The 20,062-nt window shown below is 45.7% G+C and overlaps 2 protein-coding genes and 1 long non-coding RNA gene across 5 annotated transcripts in view; 1 reads left to right on the top strand and 2 right to left on the bottom strand.

Annotated features, from left to right (window-relative positions):
* Window positions 1-18,329, top strand: part of LOC105686417 (mucin-5AC-like) — a 32,809-nt gene extending 14,480 nt beyond the window's left edge. For both annotated transcript variants that reach the window (XM_012401225.3, XM_012401226.3), the window contains 3 exons: window positions 7,486-8,094; window positions 13,037-13,317; window positions 13,398-18,329. In XM_012401225.3, coding sequence (XP_012256648.2) covers window positions 7,486-8,094; window positions 13,037-13,317; window positions 13,398-16,733 — 4,226 coding nt within the window. In that variant the 3' untranslated portion in view covers window positions 16,734-18,329. The remainder of the gene's footprint in view (window positions 1-7,485; window positions 8,095-13,036; window positions 13,318-13,397) is intronic.
* LOC125500220 lies at window positions 518-9,238 on the bottom strand. Of its 2 annotated transcripts, none has more exons than XR_007277461.1 (3): window positions 8,857-9,238; window positions 1,552-1,705; window positions 518-1,468 (listed from the first exon to the last, which is right to left on the bottom strand). It is a non-coding gene; the product is annotated as an uncharacterized LOC125500220 (long non-coding RNA). The 2 variants fall into 2 exon arrangements; XR_007277462.1 differs by lacking the exon at window positions 8,857-9,238 and adding an exon at window positions 4,901-5,239.
* A 573-nt stretch (window positions 18,330-18,902) lies between the features above and the next one.
* LOC105686288 (fatty acid-binding protein 12-like) lies at window positions 18,903-20,021 on the bottom strand. Its single transcript, XM_012400941.3, has 3 exons — window positions 19,680-20,021; window positions 19,470-19,571; window positions 18,903-19,111 (listed from the first exon to the last, which is right to left on the bottom strand). Exons 1-3 carry the CDS (start codon window positions 19,923-19,925, stop codon window positions 19,055-19,057), a joined length of 405 nt encoding a protein of 134 aa, XP_012256364.1. The 5' UTR covers window positions 19,926-20,021; the 3' UTR covers window positions 18,903-19,054.
* Between the last annotated feature and the right edge of the window lie 41 nt (window positions 20,022-20,062).

The raw sequence follows: 20,062 nt of genomic DNA, 5'->3' as shown, positions 1-20,062 counted from the left end.
AACTGTAAAATAACTCGAGCGGCAATTACTCCACGCGAACGTAGATGATATTTGGCTTGCAGCGTTCGTTTTCCTCTAGCTTTTTTATCCCTACTCACTCTATTTCTCTCTCTCTCTCTCTCTCTCTCTCTGCGTACTTTTCAAACTTTTTCATATATATATATTGAGCGTATGACGACGTACGGGGCTAATTATAGACCCCTCGGGCTCTAGAGAGTCTCACGTTCTGAGTCATACGCTTCGGCATTATACACCGCATTCCTACTTCTGCTAGTTATCCTCGCTGAATTTCGTACGATCTTTTTTTTATTTTTTTTTTTCGTCCTTTTATACTTTTTACGAAACCTTTATTTGTTTATTTATTTTTTTTTTTTTATCCTCTTTCGCCAACAACACGCCCGATTCTTCGCACGCCAGCGTTCCCCTGCACCCCTCGAATTTTTATCTCGTATCCGTAGCGGGTCGTAGATGCGGAAAATGGGGTCCAAAAAATTCCCGATAACGCAACAGTGAGATCGATTATTTATTGTTATTATTATTATTATTTTTTTCTTATTATTCTTTCTCTCATATCCCGCGCGTCGTTTCGCACATTAAATTCCATCGGTGCACAAGCTAGCGCCCGATAGGCTCTGTACCACCCGTACGAATCGAATAATTTATCCACGCATCCATAACTTCGCCTCGCGAACGAACGTTAACCCGTTGAATTGCGTTATTGTTGTTATCCTAATTTTTATTCTAATCGTTATCCGTGGCCATCTCGTACTCTTAGCACGTTATTCCATTCTTCGTCGCGCATGCGTTCGCCGGTAGGAAAAATTCCGAATCCGTTGTCGCATTTTTCTTAAAAATCCTTTCTGGTTTTTTTGTTTTTTTTTGTTGTTGTTCACAACGCTCTACGGTTATCCTCGTTGTACATATTTCATGTATAGTCGCACAATTATATTAAACTATACGAGAAGCGTACAAGTTTAGCTGCGGACGTGACAGCTACTCGTGTCATGCGATGTATTTCGATGTAATTTAACCCAGTTGACGAGAGAGAACATGACGCGCGTTAACATTACGTTATATCCTTCTACTTGTTAGTCTCACGTGCATCGTGCGACACGTACGCGTCGTCTACCTGTCCCGCAGGTTTTAGCTTAAAACAATTTACGTTCAATTAGCTAATTGGCCGCCTTAAAAATTCGGGGTAAAAATGACGGTGGCAAAAAGAGAAATTAAAAAGTCCGAACCAGAACTAACGTCGGATGGAATTTTAGGCGACACGATGAGAAGACACGCGAAATGATCCGAACGAATAAAACGACTTTGGGTGGCTGGTAGAATTATGTTTTTTTTTTTCTTCTAAAATTACGTACGTACACGTAGACGAGGCACGTTTATGCATCGAACATGCGCGATTACGTCATGGTAAACGGATTTTACAGACACTTCGGTACTGCGAAATTTATTATCATAACTGAAAAGAAAGAGAAAAAAAAAAGAGAGGAAAAGATAAAAAAAACTTGAGCGGTTATTATATTATGCGGAGACGGAGTTTACATTTTTCTCGTGTCTCGTAACGTCATCCTCCCCATCTGGTTCGCTTCCTTTTGCCGCCTGGTTCACTCTCGGAGTCTGACGATCCGACGATCCGACGATCATGTTGCTAGGCGCGCACGCTCCGCTGCCACACCTCTAGCTCTGCACTCGTAGACTTGAATGAAAAGAAGAAGAGAGAAAATAAAAAAAAAAAATGAAAATGAAAATGAACAAACGATAACAGTCGATACGTGCGATGTAAAATTTAAATGTCCGCGCGACACGCGCGATAGATTTCAAAAATCCTGAACCTCGTTCATTGTTTTTTTTCTCTCTCTCCGTTTATCCCAAACCTTATTCGTCGTTTGATGACAAATTGAGGGATTTTGGATCGACGATTGCGTCTGCGAAATCCGAAATTCAGGGGATGACGACCGTACAGTGGGATACGAGAGTCGCACGCGACGGTAATTCGTCATAAATCCCGCCGCGGACAAAAAAGGGCATCGTATTCGCGGCTCATTTCTCATACCGTACGTACGACGATTACGAATCAACCGCGACTCATTAATTGAACGCGCTATGAAATTCAATCGCACCACGCTACGTATTATCATATTCTACGGATGTATGATATTTCTATATCGCATCGTACGGTGTGTCAATGAAATAGCATTTTTATACGTATAAACGCCGTGAAACCGTCGCGACGTCTGCGCTATGAAATGTTCACTTTTTTATTTTTTTCTTTTTTGCCCCCCGACGACCGAATCGACCCGTTTTTTTTCACAATTCCAAAGAATTTTCATCCGTACTACGGCGGATACAGACGGGGGTTCGTACGTACGTACAGACGTAGCGCTAATTAAGGACGTCGCGATAATTAATCAGGCGTATCCTCGTTAGGGATAGATCAATTTTAATACACGTCGTATTCGTTTGTCATCGTACCGTTCGTCACATCGCGTAATTACGACGCACCGCGTAACGTCAAAACGACAAAATTTGCAGCGATATATAATCCACGTTATTACGACGCCTGGAATCTACATATTATCCTCCCGTTATCGATTACACGTATCACCTGCGGGGCACGCGTCAGATTATAGAAAGATAAGCGGTTGAAATTTATTCAACGCGTCCGCTTTGGGCCATACCTCGTCGTCAGATCCGCCGCTACGCGCGTGGCTACTTTATATTTACGGAGTAAAATGTATACGCGATATTATACACGATATACCTGCTCCGTTTTCATACATTGTACGTCGGTCGTACCGCGCGCGTTCGATTCTCGATTCTGTATATCGCTCACGGTCAACGCTAACGCATTTTAGTTCAATTAGCCGTTCGACGTTGGCGAATTTTTCGAAGTACCGTGTCGGGGCGGGGCAGCCGCTGTTCTACAGATCTGCGAGCACCTCGGTTCCGTCGCTCGTACGCCGCACCCCTGAAAATTCCGAGCCCTGTGTACGAAATCTCTGCCTCGTTCCGCGGACGGCCTCCCACACCTCCGATCTTTGTCGTCGTTAAATATTTTTTTGCGCAGGTCGCCGCAACGCCCGCCAACCCCCTCCGATCGCGCGTATCTATTTTACCGTCTCGACGATACGATTCGAAACGCGATTGTCAAAGCGTTCGAAATTCGTTGGAAAGGACGTGTGACGATACTCGAAGGTGACGGGGATTGATTGCGATAATACCTGACGACGCGTCGTCGTCTGTGTACGGTAACACCGCGGAGCAGCGAGCTCGCCTCTCCAGGGTTTTTCTTCCTTCCCTTCCCTTTTTTTTTTTTTTTTTTTTTTTCGTTACCTTCGCGAAACCCGAGGGAGTAAAGTTGCACGGCAACTTATCCACGCCCACGTATCAACGTACTCACGTGACCGCGGTTCTTCCCCCGCACTTATTTTTTCACGATTATCCGCTTCGACGATACGGGATAAACGCGTGCGCTCGTAACGAGCTGCGAACATCGCGATGCAACGATGATTTTATCTTCGAAAAAAAATTCATCAAATTTTAACTCGAATAATCCAATGGGCGTATTTTTTCTCTACGCACACCTGGTCGGACACGTAGGTACAAGTCTACACCTACGTGTACGCGGGGGTGCAGGTTGAGGTGCGTCGGGAATACGTGAAAAAAAAAAAAATAAATAAAAAAAAAAATCGTCAGGGATACGGGGAGTGGAAGACGAGCGAAGGGGAAGGGGAATGGGAATAGCCAGACGGGGTTGAGTCGTGAGTCACGTAGTACATGGGGATACTAGTGGGGGTGGGGGGAGGGGGGAGGGAGGGAGGGGGTTTTTGGGGGGTGCCGCAGGGAGGGGGGCAATACCGTGTCGCCGGTGGAACCTTCGACAGTTCGTCGCGAAACGCCACGCCCGTTGCATTGCACGTTGTGACCGAGGAGCTTTATTTTTTTTTTCATTCCGTATCACACACACCTATTTGACAAAAAAATAAAGAAAAAGTACGTACGTACGTAGGTATATATAATATATATATATACTTAGATATATGTACATGTGGTAAACGCACCCTGGTTTGTTGTACCGCTGTCGGTTCGCACCGTACAGAAAGAAGGGGAGACGAGATAATTTGAAATTTACTAAAAAAAAAAAAAAAAACCACTCGTCGTACATCGCATCTTGAACGACACCCGGCGATTTTTATTCTCGAATCGTACGTACGTCGGAATTTTATCGCAACAATCGATTTGCCGTTGAAGGAATTGGATATTACACACTACCCTTGTTTTCTCGCGATATTTTTCACGCGTCCGGTGTGCTGCATTTCGTACGATGGAAATACAGCGAATACCTAAATCCGAAACGAAAAAAAAAGTGCGGTACAGTGTTCCGCGTGAAGATGATGACCGGGATAACGGTCGACCCCCGAATCGTTTGTTGTTTTCTTCTACCTCATCTATAAATTTCTCGTGCTGTTCGATACCATGGATGGATTTATTGTTAGTCCAACACGTGCAGACCGAATGAGATATGTACGCGTCTGCAGATCACGTTGTTATCCGGTGTAATGAATTTGAAAAAAAAAAAAAAATACATAAGGGGAACGATTCGTTCGGTTACCCCGAGACTCGACGTTCAATACAAAATACACCCGGTCGTCGTATTTTTCGCACCTATTTGGAAAAAAAAACGCCGTTCACCGATCGTCGTCCATCCCGCGGGAGAGCGATACCTAAAGATAGACGACAGAAGAGCGGAACGAACGTTAGCGGCGAACGCGAAACGGTCGGATGATTCGGTCGAGGCTTCGGTCGAGGCTTCGGATACCGATCGCCTCGCTCGATGCGTTTACCTGTACACGGAGATCGTTACACAGCCCCGTGTACACTCGTTACATACCGAAATACCTGTGTGTACCGGGTTGTACGCGTCGTACGGCGTGTTGTCTGGTACGAATCTTGAGAAACTAGTCGGGAATTCGATCGTCCTGGAATTAAGACCTGGACCGCGAACGTGCGACCGCGCTCCGACGTCTCATTATTTATAGCCTAGCGTTATTATGTTCGTATCATTGAGCAGCGGACGTACGGACGGACGGACGGTAGGACGAAACGAAATACCGAGGTGAGAGGCGCGCGATCGGCTACCGATCACTTTTTAACGTTCGCGGAGTCGACGAAAACCGAGTCGTCGACGGCCTCCGTTCCAACGAATCGATCCGTCCGACGAAACCGAACTCCGCACGGTGTACGGGATATATTCGTTCGCTCGATTGCCGGAGGTTTTCCCCCTTTTTTGAATTTTTCGATTCGCTCGACGGAATCGACGGTTGGATTATTTCGTCGTGTACCAGAAGGGAGGTTTAACTCGAGACCTTAGTTTTTATTTATTTTCTTCGTCCACTTTGAGTAACAGACGCCTGGAACACGATACTTCCTCGTAATCCAACGCTTCTTCTTCTTCCTCCACCTCCTCCTCCTCCTCTCCTTCCACTTCTCTCGTCTTCCCTTATAGCAGACTCTTTTGTGAGAGGTATACGCGCGTAACGTGAATCGCGTCGTTGCCGGTGACCATGCGAAATCGACGATCGCTAACCAGCTGCGGACTTACCACTGCAGCTTACGTTCATATATTTTTTTTCACCACCGCGTTTACCGCCGCTCTTAGTTTTATCCGAAAATCAGCGGGGATCGTCGTGACGTGCAACCGCGGGGTGGAGAAACATTCGGATCGTCGTATTTCCCCGGGGTCGTTGAAATTACGTTACAGAGCGTACACCGCTGCCGTCAGAAAATAATGGCAATACCGGGGAAACTAAGGGCGGCAGAGGGTGCGTCATCGTTCGAGGATAGATTCGCCATTTGGCGTAGGCGTGGCTCCTTCGGGTTCGGGACGGTCGTGTCCGACTTCGTGTATCGTACGCGCTTCTTCCATTATCCTCCGTCTTGTTCGTTCCTCGCGAACGAAACTCCGTCTGCTTTCTCTTTTTTTTTTTTTCTTTTTTTTTTTTTTTTTTTTTTTCTCTACATCGGTTTCGTTTCGTCTTCTCCCCTCACGCGCCGCTAGAAGCAAAATGTACGCATCCGACGCGTGTCGTGTGCGGGGTGATTCATTTTATTACCGTAGCCCTCGTACCTTTTAATCGGTTTGAAGTAGAGAGAGACATAGAGAGAGGGAGAGAGGAAAGTCGACTCCGCATATGGTGAAATTCACGCGTTCTATGGCTTATCGATCGATCGATCGCTGAATTTTAATACATCTGCGCGGAATGAGGATAATTGTATCCCTATTAAGGTGAAATGAAAAGCGACTCGGCCTTCGAGGGGGGACGTCGTCAACGGGTCGGTGGTGCGTCGCGACGTTTATTATTCACCACTCCCTTCTCCTCGGTCCCTCGTTCGATCTTGAGCGCGTGCCAAGACCCTGAAGTGCATCTCCCCTCGCGCACCCTCGTCGAGATCCTCCAAGACATCTCGACGTTTTATTACCGATTGTTTACCACCCGCACCCCTCCCCCCGATTAATTTCCCCGCGCGACTCGGTTTCGAGTCACAGGCGCGAGGCGAACGGTCGTCGGTGTAGAAACGCGATTCACTCGGAGGTGAATCGTGTGGATTGGAAAATGGGAAAATGGGTAAATGGGGAAATGGGAAAATTTCAGGTGCAGCCACGCGGGCGTCCGCGAGTCGAAAGAGGCCGTCACCGACGGACGGCGGATCCCCCGGAAAGGGGCGAACGGGTGTTGTCGACGTCGAGAGATCGGGGTCGTTGCTCCGTCTGCTCTCCCCCCACTCATCCCCCCGTCCGATTCCGACTCCCACTCCGCACGCGACTCCCACCTCCCGATTTTCACCTCCGCATCGTCTTCCCAGTCTCTTTCCGCTGCACCCTCTCCGCATGCAAATGCACGCCTACCTACGGGTTTTCGATTGTCCGATGACGCGCCGCAGGCGCCGCGGAAACCTTCGTCCGACCGTTGTTGAAAATATCCACGACCTCACCAACGTGTCCCCTAAAACTACTGTTACGGCGATAGACGAACGCGCCGCGCCTCGTTATCGCCCCGTCTGAGTAGTCGCATTTCTTCTATTTTTCATCTTTGCCCCCCCTACCTGCATTGCGCTCTCTTCGTCGGGGATTTATTCGTCCGAAATTCGAAGATATCCTCGCGGTTCATCCCCGACGTTCCCGTTTCGAGGGAAATATCATCCCCGGGGTATAGGATGGAATTGGAAAAATCAATATCCGAAGAGAAGGTGAAACGTACAGCGTGTCCCAGACGCCGGAAACTCTTTTCATTTGGCTACCTCCTCCTCTTTTTTTTTAGAGCTTTTCGCAGTCTGTCTTTCCGCAAAAACTGTACAGATAATGTACATGTTGCAGAGGCGTATCGCTAGCTAATAGAACTCCGTAGGCAATAGCTATTTCTGAATTCGTGAAATGGCATCGCGCATTTATTGGTTTCGATTTGTTTTGATCGCCAGGTGACATCGAAGCGGTCAGTCAGCGTTTGGCGTCGTTCGCGAGGAGCCAAGGGTCCATCGACAACATATCAACGATAGTCGTATTTCTGACGAACCCCCGTCAGATAGCTTCCCGTCATCCCTCATCTCACCCGCTGCTCGCGGATGTTCAACTGAACAACATGGAGTCGACGAATCCGTTTCTCAGCAACGCCAACGGCCTCCAATACGACGTGAATCCGTTCGGCAAACAGCAGCAGCAGCAGCAGACGAACGGCAGCTGCGCCGAAAATGACGAGAATTTCCACAATCGCGGCAATCCGATGGATTCGCCGAGCAACGGCGGTAAGCACGGAAACGGTACCGACGATTACGAGAACAACGCGGGTATGAGTCCCGACGACGACGACGACGACGACGACGAAGACGACGACCTTGGCCCCGAAACCGACGTGGACGCCGTCGACGAGGGTATCGAAACCCACGCACCTCCTCCTCCCCTCGTCGACGAGAATTCCTCCCGGGAGCTTTTCCAGGAAAAGCACGACGACGGAGAGAATTTGGACACGGCTCGGGATCACTTCGACGACCCCGAGGAAAAGAAACTACCGGATACCCGGAACGCTCCAGGTGTGTAAACGTTTGTAACGATGAGAAAAAACATTTATCCCCTTTCTAGATATGATTCTACCATACGGTCAAAAGAACGCGATAATTCTGCCGCTGGATAATTGAACTCGGTAGAATTGGATCAAGATGTAGGAATTCCCGGAGTAGATCGAATTGGGTTGATTGAACTGATTCGAGAGGGAGATGTACACGGATCGAAAAATAGACTATAGAGAGCTAGGGAAGCGAAACTACGAAGTCGTCGTACTTTTACGCATTTATTATACCAGAATCTCCCACGCCTGTGGTGTACCGTATCGTCGGCCTTTCCTTCTATTTTTCTTTCTTTCTTTGCTCTGAATTCCGTTCATCCGTCTGCGCGTTGTCGATAATTTTCCGAAGCATCTTCCGAACACCGCCGGGGTTACAACGCACCCCGTCCATACGGATCGTACTCTCGATAGAGTTTTAGTAACGGCATCCCGACTCGGAATAGCATTTCTTCCCCTGTGTCCGCGTCGCGTCGTCGTCGTCTCCTCGTCGTCGTCGTATTCGGATACTACGAGCGGAGGGCACTTGACTTATTTCAATTTTGACATTCTTTAGCCCCACGGAGCGCGCACCGGAATAACTCGATCTCCTACGTTTACGAGGCGAGAGCGGCGGGCAGCGGTCGTCTTCTTTCCTCGCGGTACACCGACCTCGGCCTCTCTCGGTTGCCGGGAGACTCGAAGCTTCTATATTTTACACCTACGTGTCTCGTATCGAGTGCGGTATACGTACTCTCGTTGAGCTATCCGTGATACCGTGTAGAGGCGAACGGAGGTACCGAAACTTTTACCCCGACCGACCGATTCTTCGATCGATCGGCCGATCGACCGGCCACCGAGGACTCCTCCTCGAGCGGCTCGTGCTCTCGTTCTGCAAAAAGAAAATAAAAATAAATAAATAAGTAAATAAATAAAGAGCGAGAGAAAAAAGAGAGAGAGAGACAAAAATGGCCGACTTTCCGAAGGCTTAGCTTTCACCGGCGAACTTGTCTCGGTGGCGGTGTGCCGGTCCCGGTCCCTGCACGTCCTGCACTGATTATCCTCTTACTCGCCCAAGTCCTCGCGGTTATGGCGTAGTGTAGTCCCAACTTGTGCCAGAGTCGTGCGATCGTAACAGCGAGTTGTGAATCAGTCTAGATTTTTTTCTTCTTTTCTTTACATTTGAGAACATGAGGTATAATAACAGGAGGTTAGTTAATGATATATGATGTACATCCGACGGTAACGGGCTCACTTTTTTCTCCATTCCTAGGCTTACTTTATAGAGCGGTCTTTCTTTTTTCTAATTGGCTGATTAATTATGCTATTAACTCGCACCGATCGTTTTGGATTAATCTTTATCGCGTGCCGGAAGTTACTTTCAAAAATTATTTCAAACTAGCGGAATTTCATTCGGTTTTTATCGAGAAACTATTTGTTTTTTTTTTTGTATCGTTTATTCGTTCTTCGAATTTTCACATGTCGTTTATCGTACTTCGTTGAACAGAAAAAACTATCGAAACAATTAATTAGAGAAATTAATCGCAGCGGCTTCTGCGTTATTGAATTTCGAGATAGACGTGGCGAGAAAGAAAAAATACGATAAAAAATCGTTTGCAGAACACGTGCGCGCTATTTAAATCAATTTATCGCTGCGATTGATTCGAACAATTCAGGGTACAAAATATTCTGGTTTTTCGATTTTTCGGTCGTCGTAGGTCGTTTGAAACGGTTCGAATCTGCCGCCTAAAGACAAACGCGGACCGGTTGGCGCGCCTCGTACTCCTATTGGCTCAGACAATCTACCGGGAAATGGCGACGCCTCCTGGTGGGGTAGCCCGGGTGCGCCCGGCGTCAGAAGGGGAATGGGGGGGTTGCTGGCAGTTGGATGCTCAAGGCTCCCGTCGCCGCCAGGAGTGCGTCTTTCTTTTCCTTATAGAACGAACTCTCTCCATGATATTTTTCGACAATTTAAACCGCAGTTGAGAGTTACCGGGTCGAAATTGTTCTCCTCGTTTATGTCGCGTGTGAAAAAAAGTCGTTGCTTCGTCTGTGCAGTTTGTTTCGTTTGATCTGTCACGCGTAGTTCTCGTAACAATTTATATAAGGTGAGTGAACATTCGCAGGATGTACGTTCGAATGCGACACATAGAATATTCGTCATTTTTCTCCTCTGGTCCTGTTTTTCTTTTTTTCGACGACGCGGGTCTCGACGATTTTCGACAAGACGCGTTCGCTCGACGAGCCGGACTGCCGGCTATTTTACGAATGTGCGATCGTTCGTCGAACGAAGATTCTTATTTATTTGTGTGTTTGTGGTCGCGCGGCCGTGTCCACTCTACCTATGAGGTTATAACGTTCATTTTTAAATTTACCATTCACCGTGACGGGGTGGTACATATATATATATATATATTTTTTTTTTTTTATTTTTTTCTTTCCAAAGTCTCCGCGTGATATTCCATTTTTCCAGTCAGTAGCGGAGAGACGGTCGTTATTGCGTTTCTCGTGTCGGCTCGTAAATATTGGCCGAGCTACAGGTGAGGTTAGATCGAATCGAAACTTCTCTGCGCCGGATGGTCACATTGTTTCTCACCATCCCCGTTATGCGAGAAAACGTGGATTTTTTCTCACCGGCCAACAAAAGAATTGCAGTGTCTCTACCTGCGAATCTCCGTAGCTACCTTCGCTTCGGACGTGGGCGACTTTATTGGGAAACAAGAAAAAAAAAAAAACAACTCGGATATATCTTATCTTTTGAATTTTCAACCGTCATTTGATTCGCGATAAAAAAGACAAAATATGGAGATTTGAAAAAGGCGTTTTTCGGGTTCCGACACGACTTATGGTTAGGTCGATCGCTAGGCGAGGAATAGAGAAAACTTTTCGATTTTGGCGAAACGTGATGCCAGGGGTTCTCAACTAGGACACGTCGCATCCCGATAGAAAGAATATTTCCATTTTTTCTGCCGAGGATACGCCCGAAATCCACCGAACTCTCGCGGTCCGACGACGAGTTGAGAGGTTGAAAAAAAATTTCCTCTCCCTCAACCCGCCATGTGCTTCTACCTGGCCCTTCGAGTACCCTTCGAACTTTGAAATGTTTCATTACTTTCGTAATCACCGTTTCGAATCGTTCGCCTTTGACGTAAACGTGTACTTCTTCTCCTCGAATATTTCGTCCGAATGAAATCGTACGCGATAAGGGTAAATGGTGGAAAGCAGCGGCCACTTCCGGCGATTGATATAAAATTAATGGGAAATCGCGTGTCCGGTAACTCAACTCGGCACTCACTCCGTTGCGGTGGGTGGGTGGGGGCAATAATAGATAAGATAAAGGCGGTTTAGCGGTTCGGGGTAAAATGCAATTGCCCCACACGCAGAATTATCCAACTGAAGAGTATCATCTCCTCGGTGGCTCAAACGGGCCTTAAGAATAGTGGGAGCCAAAGTGAGAATCGTGTGTAAAATTAGCTCTCGTTGGCTCCCGGTATGCCGTATTCGTGACACGAACGCGTGCATGTCACCGGGGAAATGGAGAGAGCGCAGGCAAAACTTTGTACCGGCGTACAAGTTGTGGCATAGACGTTGAATCCGTTGACGATTTTTCTATAGATTCAGATACGGATTATTCGTTAGGTTCGATCGACTCCGTGTTCTTCATTTTCATCGACGCGTAATCCCGACCGTTTAACGGCGAACGGATATCGCGTAATATTTATTCTCGAGAAGCGAAAATTTTTCAAGAAATACTATCCTGGACGCGGATACTATTTTTGAATGTTATTTGTTTATCCAATATCTCGTCTGTGGCGATTCTTCTCTATTTTAGTTTCTCGAACTACTCGGTTCCTGGAGGAGACTTCCGCGATTTTTAGGATGCCTAAGGGAACCGTTCGTTCGATTTACGACAAAGATTCAAAATCCAAAGTATCCCGCTTCTTACTTTTGTTTCTACGTATTGATCACGGTAAAAGTAGCACGTGTTACAGGTACACCGCGCTGAAAAAAAAAATAAATAAAAAAAATAAAACGGACGTTCTACTTTTCGCCGTAATCTTTCACGTAATAAAGTGAATCATTCGTCGCTTTTATACCTATGCCTGAACATGCACTATGTACACGTATACGTACGTATACGCATGAGATATAAGTAGGTGCATAGTGTGTACATTTATAAATATAGACCGTGACAGTAGCGTGTAAAAGCTCGAATAGCCGTGTTCGTCGGAAACGGCGACTGCCGTCCACAGTCATAGTTGCAACGTCAACTCAATAATTATAAAACGCTTATGTATAGAGAAAAAAAGAAAAAAAAAACAAAAAGAAATCTATTCCAAGGACGTGTTTTGATTTTTTCACCGGCTGGGTGAGTCACGGATTCCTTCCGACCCGCACGTATAACAAACTTCGCTTCGTCGTTAAAATTAATCGAGCAAACGTGAGGTATCAACGCGCGGTCATTGAATCGTTCTCGATTTGTCGATTCGTTATCTTCTCGGGTAAAATATACACATCGTCGGTAATTTGTCAGCTGGACTTAACGAGACGTGAGGAGATTCGTCTCCCCGTCATCTCGTTCGAGTCCATAGCGGCGCAACATTCGTACGGAACGGGCGTATTTCTCTCGGCAGGTAAAACGGGGGATGAAGCGCCGTCTCCGGGCTAGACAGATAGTGCATCTCTCGATGTCGACGCTCTTCCCTCTCGTCTAACGCGATCGATTTTCGTACGCCCCGGACGCGAAGCGGGAGAGGTCGGTCCCTCTTGTCGGTTGAAAAATGGAATACGTGATTTTTCAGCTTCGATAATTGCCACTAATTTGGTGCGATGTGATTGTTGAGGAGGGGGAGGTCCGTTCGACAATTTCGATGTGATTTGAAGTCATTTTATGGAAGATCATGACGAGAGAAAATCTTCGTTTCATTTTACAGAGGGTGATCAGCATGCACTGATTCCCGAGGCAGATAATGTAGCGGACAGCGAGGACTCTGAGGACGAGTGGAATTATTATCCCATAAGTAAGCAGAAGGAACGATCCGCTCCTGCGGAGGTTGCCGACCGCAAAGACGACAAGGTTATCACGGGGGAAGAAGCTGCGAACGAAGAAATCAACGATCAAATTGAAAATCAATTGTCCGATACCGCTGGCCTTGGTGCGGGCGATTTTTCAAAGGAAGAAAAAATCGAACAACCCGAGCTAATTGAAACCGATGTACGCGTAATAAAATAATTTCGACTTTGCTCTTTGTAAATTTCTATTTTTAACCGCTGTTCGTATTTCATCTATCGCAGATTTGTGCCAAACCGAAACCGCACGAAGAGATCGGCGGAGTGGAACAAGACGACATGGACTTCCAGTTGAATCCTAACGCGGCGGAATTCGTGCCGGTTTCGCCGCCGAAGTCGCTCACGTCCAGGGTGAATTTGAATCAAGATTTTCTGCTCTCCGGATCGCCGCAAAAACAAACTCCGGAAGTAAACGACATTCCCGTACCTACCCAGGGTGACTTCCAGACTGAAATATCGCTACGACCCCACGAAACCGAATGCCCCAACGGCGAATCAACCAAAGAGTTGCCTCAGACCGACTTTTCCGAGTATCTGATGGATCGTTTGAAGAGCAGCAACGGCATACCTCCCGAATTGGACGAGTCCGAAATATCATCCACGAGGGCTGAGTTCGGCGATGAATCCACCATGAGTTTCATGACCGCGCCGGATCTGCAGAGAACTGGTATTTCCGTCGCCGACGACTCCTTCACCGGATCGGACCGCGAAGAATACGACATAGCCAAGGATCCTATGGCCATGTCGTTCACCCCGGGTGATTTCCAAGCGGCTTTCGAGGCCGAGTGCGACCTCAACGTCGTTCATCAGTTGAACGACTCCGACCTAGTCGTCGAAGATGACCTCGCCGGTTTGCGCGACGAAGAAGGTCGCACACCGCAGTCCCCCGATCTTCATCCGGAGCTCACGACTCTCGTCACACCGGACACCGACCATCCTCCTCCGACAACTGCGTTCCCAGTAAGTACGGGTGACAAGATGCCGGACATTGTAGATGATAACCGCGAGACGGTCGAACGCGAACCTTCCACCGTATCGAAATCCGATTCGCCCGAGCCGTTCATCGAAAACGAAGCAGGCGTAGCTTCCGGTTTGGTGGAGATAATTCCATCCGTCGATACAGGGGCCAGCTGTGTCTTGGCTCCGTCGCCTTCCGCCGACAAAGATTCCAATACTTTGGACGCACGAGCTTCAGATACGTCCTCCGCGTTGGACGCTGGTGTCGAGCCAGAGCCGGCGTTGCAACCGTTCTGTACCATTACCAACAAAACCGAGCCATTGATTCCTTCGCCAACGGAGGAAGCTGAAGTTATGGCTTCGCACGAGGGCGCGCCGAACGTTGCTTCGGAAGTAGCTTCGTTGTTAGGGGAGGAGATTTCATCACCGTTGCAGGTCGCTTCGCCCCCCTCCGATACCGCAATCCAGGATTTCGAAAGGACGCTAACTCCTACGGCCGAGGCGATTCAGTCTGGCCCCGAAAACGTTTCCGCTGTTTCCGACTTCGATCCGTTTTCAGTGGTGGAATCTTTCGCGAAAGATTCCACGCCGATGTTCGGTGCAGAAACGGGGAGTAACGGCGTAACCGACACATCACCCCTGCCGCAAATCCGATCGTCCTTCAACGAGGAACTTCAAAGTTCACCCGACGAGAATTTCAAACTTGTTTTGGATCAGACGGAAATCAACGAATCAAGCTCGGTATCTAGGCACGAAGAAAATCTATTCGACGTCGAAACTCAGCCAGCCGAAAAACTCGGCGCTTTCGAATCGTTGTCCACTGAGAACTCGGTCAAGGAAACTCTCTCGAGTCAAAATGTTTTCGACGTTGCTCAACCGCCATTCAGCACTACGACGTTCTCGCGGAATTATTTGGCAGATGAGGTGAATCTGGAGAAAGAAGAATCTTGCCAATTGTCGTTGCAGCAGCAATCGACCGAGGAGGTTTCGCTACCGCGAGAAGAAAAACAGCTCGAAGCTGTCTCTGGGACAGAAATCGACGCTCATGAGGATATTTCGGTACCTGCGGATGCGCCCCTTCCTCAGGAAACGGAGGCGCCCCTTCCTCAGGAAGACTCGAAGACTCCGGATACCCTTGCGCACGAAGAACCGACGATTGTCGCGCCCATCATGAACTTGTCCGCGTCCATGCAAGAGTTTACCGGTCTCGAGCAACAGTTGAATCCGGAACCAAGTGCCCCCTTGTTGAACGGAGATGCTTCGGATGTGGATACAAAGTTAGAATCTCAAAGCCCAGCCGTTGAAGCCACGGAAAATCTCAGTGAACAGGAAATACCGTCAGAGGATAGTACCGCGAAAACCGAAGTGGTGGAAAAAATTGAAGAAATGGAGAAAACAGAGCGAAAGACTGCGGAATCCGTTGGCCCGCCACTGGTTGCGGTGGCTGCTGCGGCGGCAGCTATCGGCACGGCAACAGTGGCTGCCGCGGGTGCTACCAAAACTGCGAAAGCGAAACCTGGAGCGAAGGCAGCTCCTAGAACTCCCACGGCGACCAAAACAACGAATAAATCAACGCCCTCGTCACCCACGAAAGCCGCGACTTCGACTCAACGGGCAGCAGGCACCGCAGCGTCGAAAAAGCCGGCTGTAGGCTCGGTATCTCGACCGAAGCAATTGGAGACCACTGCGAAAACATCCGTGACGAGTGCAACGAGCAAATCACTGGCGCCGAAATCGGCCAGTTTGACTAAAACGACAACAGCGTCAAAAACAGCGAGTCCGCGCAGTAGCAGTTTAACGGCATCCAAAACGAGACCAATCGGTACGGCTTCCAAAACCGCTCCCTCAGCTACGGGTGACAAAAAACCAATAACAAACGGCGATGCGAAACCGCCGAGCAAACCGACTGCTCCGAAGCCAGCCACTCGATCCATACCCGGCGCAGCACCTGCCGCTCCAAAAGCATTGACCAAAACAACGACGACCGCGCGTACAACTTCGAGTGCTACCACCGGAACAACGAGATCGAGACCATCTTCCGGTGCCGCTGCAAAACCGAAACCAGCGACAACGGGGGGGGCATCGGGTGCGGGTGCGACCGCGCCCATATCTCGACCAAAAACGGCTCCGTCTTCGACAGCACCCTCGGCCGCCGGTGCAACCAAGCCGAGAGCGACTCTTCCGAAGTCACCGGCAACCGACAAACAAACCAAGGAAACGACGAACAAACAATTATCTTCTGCCCGCACGAATACTTCTGCGGGGGCGAAAACCGGTCGACTTTCAGCGACGACGACAACAACCGCCAAGCGTAGTCTGACCAATAAAAATCCCCCGTCGGCAGCGGCTGCTGCGGCTCAGCCTCAGAAGAAACCAGCCCCCATAACTAGACCGGGAGGTAAACTGTCATCCTTAGCAAAGAATACGACAAAAACAACAATCACGACTACGACTAAAACGGAGGTGATACAGAACGGAGTCTCGGAGATACACGAGAAGCAAGAAGTTATAACGAGTAATATCACCCAGGAAGACGTACCGCAGAAAGATGTTTCCCCTTTGACATCGTCGACTGATAATCAGCTCATCATGACTGCCGATTGAATATCGTTATCACGATGAGATCAATGACACAAGGACCATCGCGCGTCAGCGTAAAATTGGAGATATATAGCTTGCGCTACGGTACGCCGCGCCACTAATTTTCTTATGAGTTTAAAAGGTGAATTTAAAGAGGAAAAAAAAAAAAAACGAAAAAAAAAAACACAAAAAAAAATCCAATGCATTCACAGTAGTAGATAGGAAAGTAAAGGATAAAATTTATATATTATACAATTACGTCATACGAATATACGAATATAATATAAATACTCTACATACATACAACACACCATATATCTCTGGCACATAAAATACCACACGTAAGCGAATCGAAACACGGACATCAATGATTTATTTATGTATATTTATGTATGCACACATATGTATATTCATACACATTTTTCTCATATGCGTGTGTATGTATACATATTTACATCGATTGATGTTTATTGAAATTAAATTTGAAAAGAAAGAACAGAAACAAAACCTTACCCATTTATAATTAAGAGAATTATTTAAGTAAATACATACGATATATACCACAAAATAAATATTATCGCTTTGACTGCTTCGGTGTGCTGTGAAGTTGCATTGATTGATAATTTGAGAATCGCGGTGAAGATGAATTGAAGGATGAAAAGAAGGCTTGAAAGTTTCGTTGTGTAAATAATTTTTGAGAGAAGAGTAAGAAAAAGAAAAAAAATTAAATAACATTAAAAAAAAATTTAAAAAAAAGAAACAAAACAAAACAATATTATGCGGTGCTCTTTAACGGTACGAGCGCGGTATTATTATTATTATTACTATTACTATTATTATTAATATTAATATGATTAAAGTATAGTAAAGAAAAAAAGATATCGAAAGAGAGAGAAAATGATCGAAAAAAACTAATAAAAAAAAAAAAAGAAAAGGAAATCATAATACTTGACTGTAAGAGCTACCCCCGTTATTATTATTATTACGATTATTATTGTTGCGCGAATTTTAATCTCCGTAAGTAACACCTGACTACGTTTTACCCACGGATTTATTTCGAAAGAAAGAAAGAAAGTAATAATTATCAGAAAAAAAGAAAAAAAAAACAAATGTAAAGAAATGAATAAAAACAGCGCAATGAATATCGAGATGGTGAAAATTTATTATCAATAATGCGACAGAAAACCGAAAGGTTTTCTCGTTATTATTATTTTTCTTTTTTAAAAAACATTTTTTAATTTTATATGTGCATGTTATATTTGATAATTAATCATCGTATATCGTATATTATTATATATGTAATTCTAAATAATTAATATGAAACTCCTATTTATTTTGTTTGTTCCTACTGAAGTTGAGTACATACAGATTATTATTTTCGTCACCATACATATAATATACGTACTACCATCTGTGTACAGCACCTTTATGATTTAATGTGATACCTTATTGATAAATAAATAAATGATTAAATTCGAACAGTATGAAAAAAAAAAAAAAAGGAAGAGAGAAATAAATTACAACGGCAAAACAAAGTGTGTAATGAAGTTTATATTAAAATAACAACAAAAAAAAAGAAAAAAAAACACGTTGAGAAAAATATACATACGTATGTAGATACACGATGTGTACGAATTTAATTTTTAAACTTATTTTATTCGATAAGTCGCTTTTTTTTTTTTAAACCGAATAGCAATTAGTTTTTGGTTTGTGCTACTTATAGTGATACCGCGAAACAATTAGAACATGATTAATTTTTTTGATAACTCATCAGTCAGTTATCAGTTCTTTGATGTGATTCGTAGTTAACTCCGGTTATACCAGATATTTTTGTGACATTGGACAGTGTGTTACAGGTACAATGAATTTTGCAATTGAAAAAAAAATAACTGAGAGAGAAAAAAACAAGGCGCCGCTTCTAAAAATAATCATTTCATACAGGTATGTGAATTCTGAACATATCGTTGAATCTACTTTCTTATTTCTTATTCTATGAAGTCACTTTTCTTTCCTAATTTATTCGTACATTTTTTTCCTATTTTAGTGATTAAGGGATATTTATGAAGTGAATAAATTCATTTCGGTCCAAACACATAGACGAGGTAAATGAGAGGATTTCAATTTATCTCTGAGGGCAGGAGAGGGTGGAGGGGGGGGGGGGGGAAACAGGTACGAAGTAAGTCTTAACGAAAATGGAAGAAATTCGATTTATTCAGATTGTTCTGACAAGAAAAACGTATATCTTTGTTTTTTGATTGATTTAGATGAAAGTTAAACTGACGGAGTCAGCCAGTATAAGCCAGAAATTCAAGGAGATCGCTGAGGAATCTTTATCATATCTACATCTAAACTCTCTTGTAAGTGCGGGTGGCCGATACTCCGGAACTCTCGTCCTTCAGGTGCTGGAAGAATGAGGAAAAAAAAAGATAAGCATCCTTTCTTGCTAGGATCAATAATAGTTACGTATGTCTTCATTTGAGATGTGAACTCTCCGATTACGTTATCAATTACACAAATTCGTGCCGTACATATATCGGATACTAATCGAAATTTATCATCGATTTTATACTAGACGTCTAGACGAAAAGTTCGCTCACTCATGCTTCATCTGCACCTTACGTAATGAATGCCCGTCACTCATTTGCCGATTGATGGCACAATTATTTTTTCTTTCCCAATTTCCTCTACATTCGTCATTTGACGATAAAATTCGAAGCCTGACAAATTTTTCATTGAATTTTCAATATAAATAATACTTACCACGACGTAGCCGGTGGCATTGAATTCGTAAACTCTGACCCTCTTCTTGCCTTCGAATGAGGATTCAATGATGAATTTGTCGCCCTCGCGTTTTGTGATGCTCTGAAAATGACGAAGGTACCTTTAGATATTAACAATTTCAATAATCTTGACTAATATCATCTCAAATATTTTTGTTCTTCCATATCTCCCGTTTCTGAGTAAACGGACCTTGAAGACGACTCCCGATGTGGTTGGTTCGTCGTATAGTTCTCCAAGTTTGAACGTCGAGTTGGATTCTTTTCCGTCGTTTTTGGTGTTGATGGTCCAAACGCCACCGGCTTCTGAGATGGTCACGGTTGGTTTGCTCTTGAGCAGTCCGGTTGCGATCGGCTCAGGTGCACCGAGCTGCTTAACGTATTCGGCGAATTCAGGTGAGTCGCTGACGTGCTCGTACTTTCCGGTAATTTGAGCCATTGTTATGTTATTCGAAAGAGGGTCGTGTGCTTTAATTTATACTGAACGTACTCTGACCACGTCGAGCTAAGAGTTACTGACTGACTGACGTACAGTCGGATTTGTCTCCCTTTTATAAGGTAGAAAAGAACCACCAC

This window comes from Athalia rosae, chromosome 3 (genome assembly GCF_917208135.1).
Source record: "Athalia rosae chromosome 3, iyAthRosa1.1, whole genome shotgun sequence".
NCBI lineage: Eukaryota > Metazoa > Arthropoda > Insecta > Hymenoptera > Athaliidae > Athalia > Athalia rosae.
This window is presented reverse-complemented; position numbering and strand designations above follow the sequence as displayed.

Coding starts and splice junctions, on each gene's coding strand:
- LOC105686288 (XM_012400941.3), bottom strand. CDS start 19,925: ATGGCTCAAATTACCGGAAAGTACGAGCACGTCAGCGACTCACCTGAA. Junction 19,572..19,679: donor CATCGGGAGTCGTCTTCAAG/GTCCGTTTACTC, acceptor CGTCATTTTCAG/AGCATCACAAAACGCGAGGG. Junction 19,112..19,469: donor ATGCCACCGGCTACGTCGTG/GTAAGTATTATT, acceptor TCATTCTTCCAG/CACCTGAAGGACGAGAGTTC.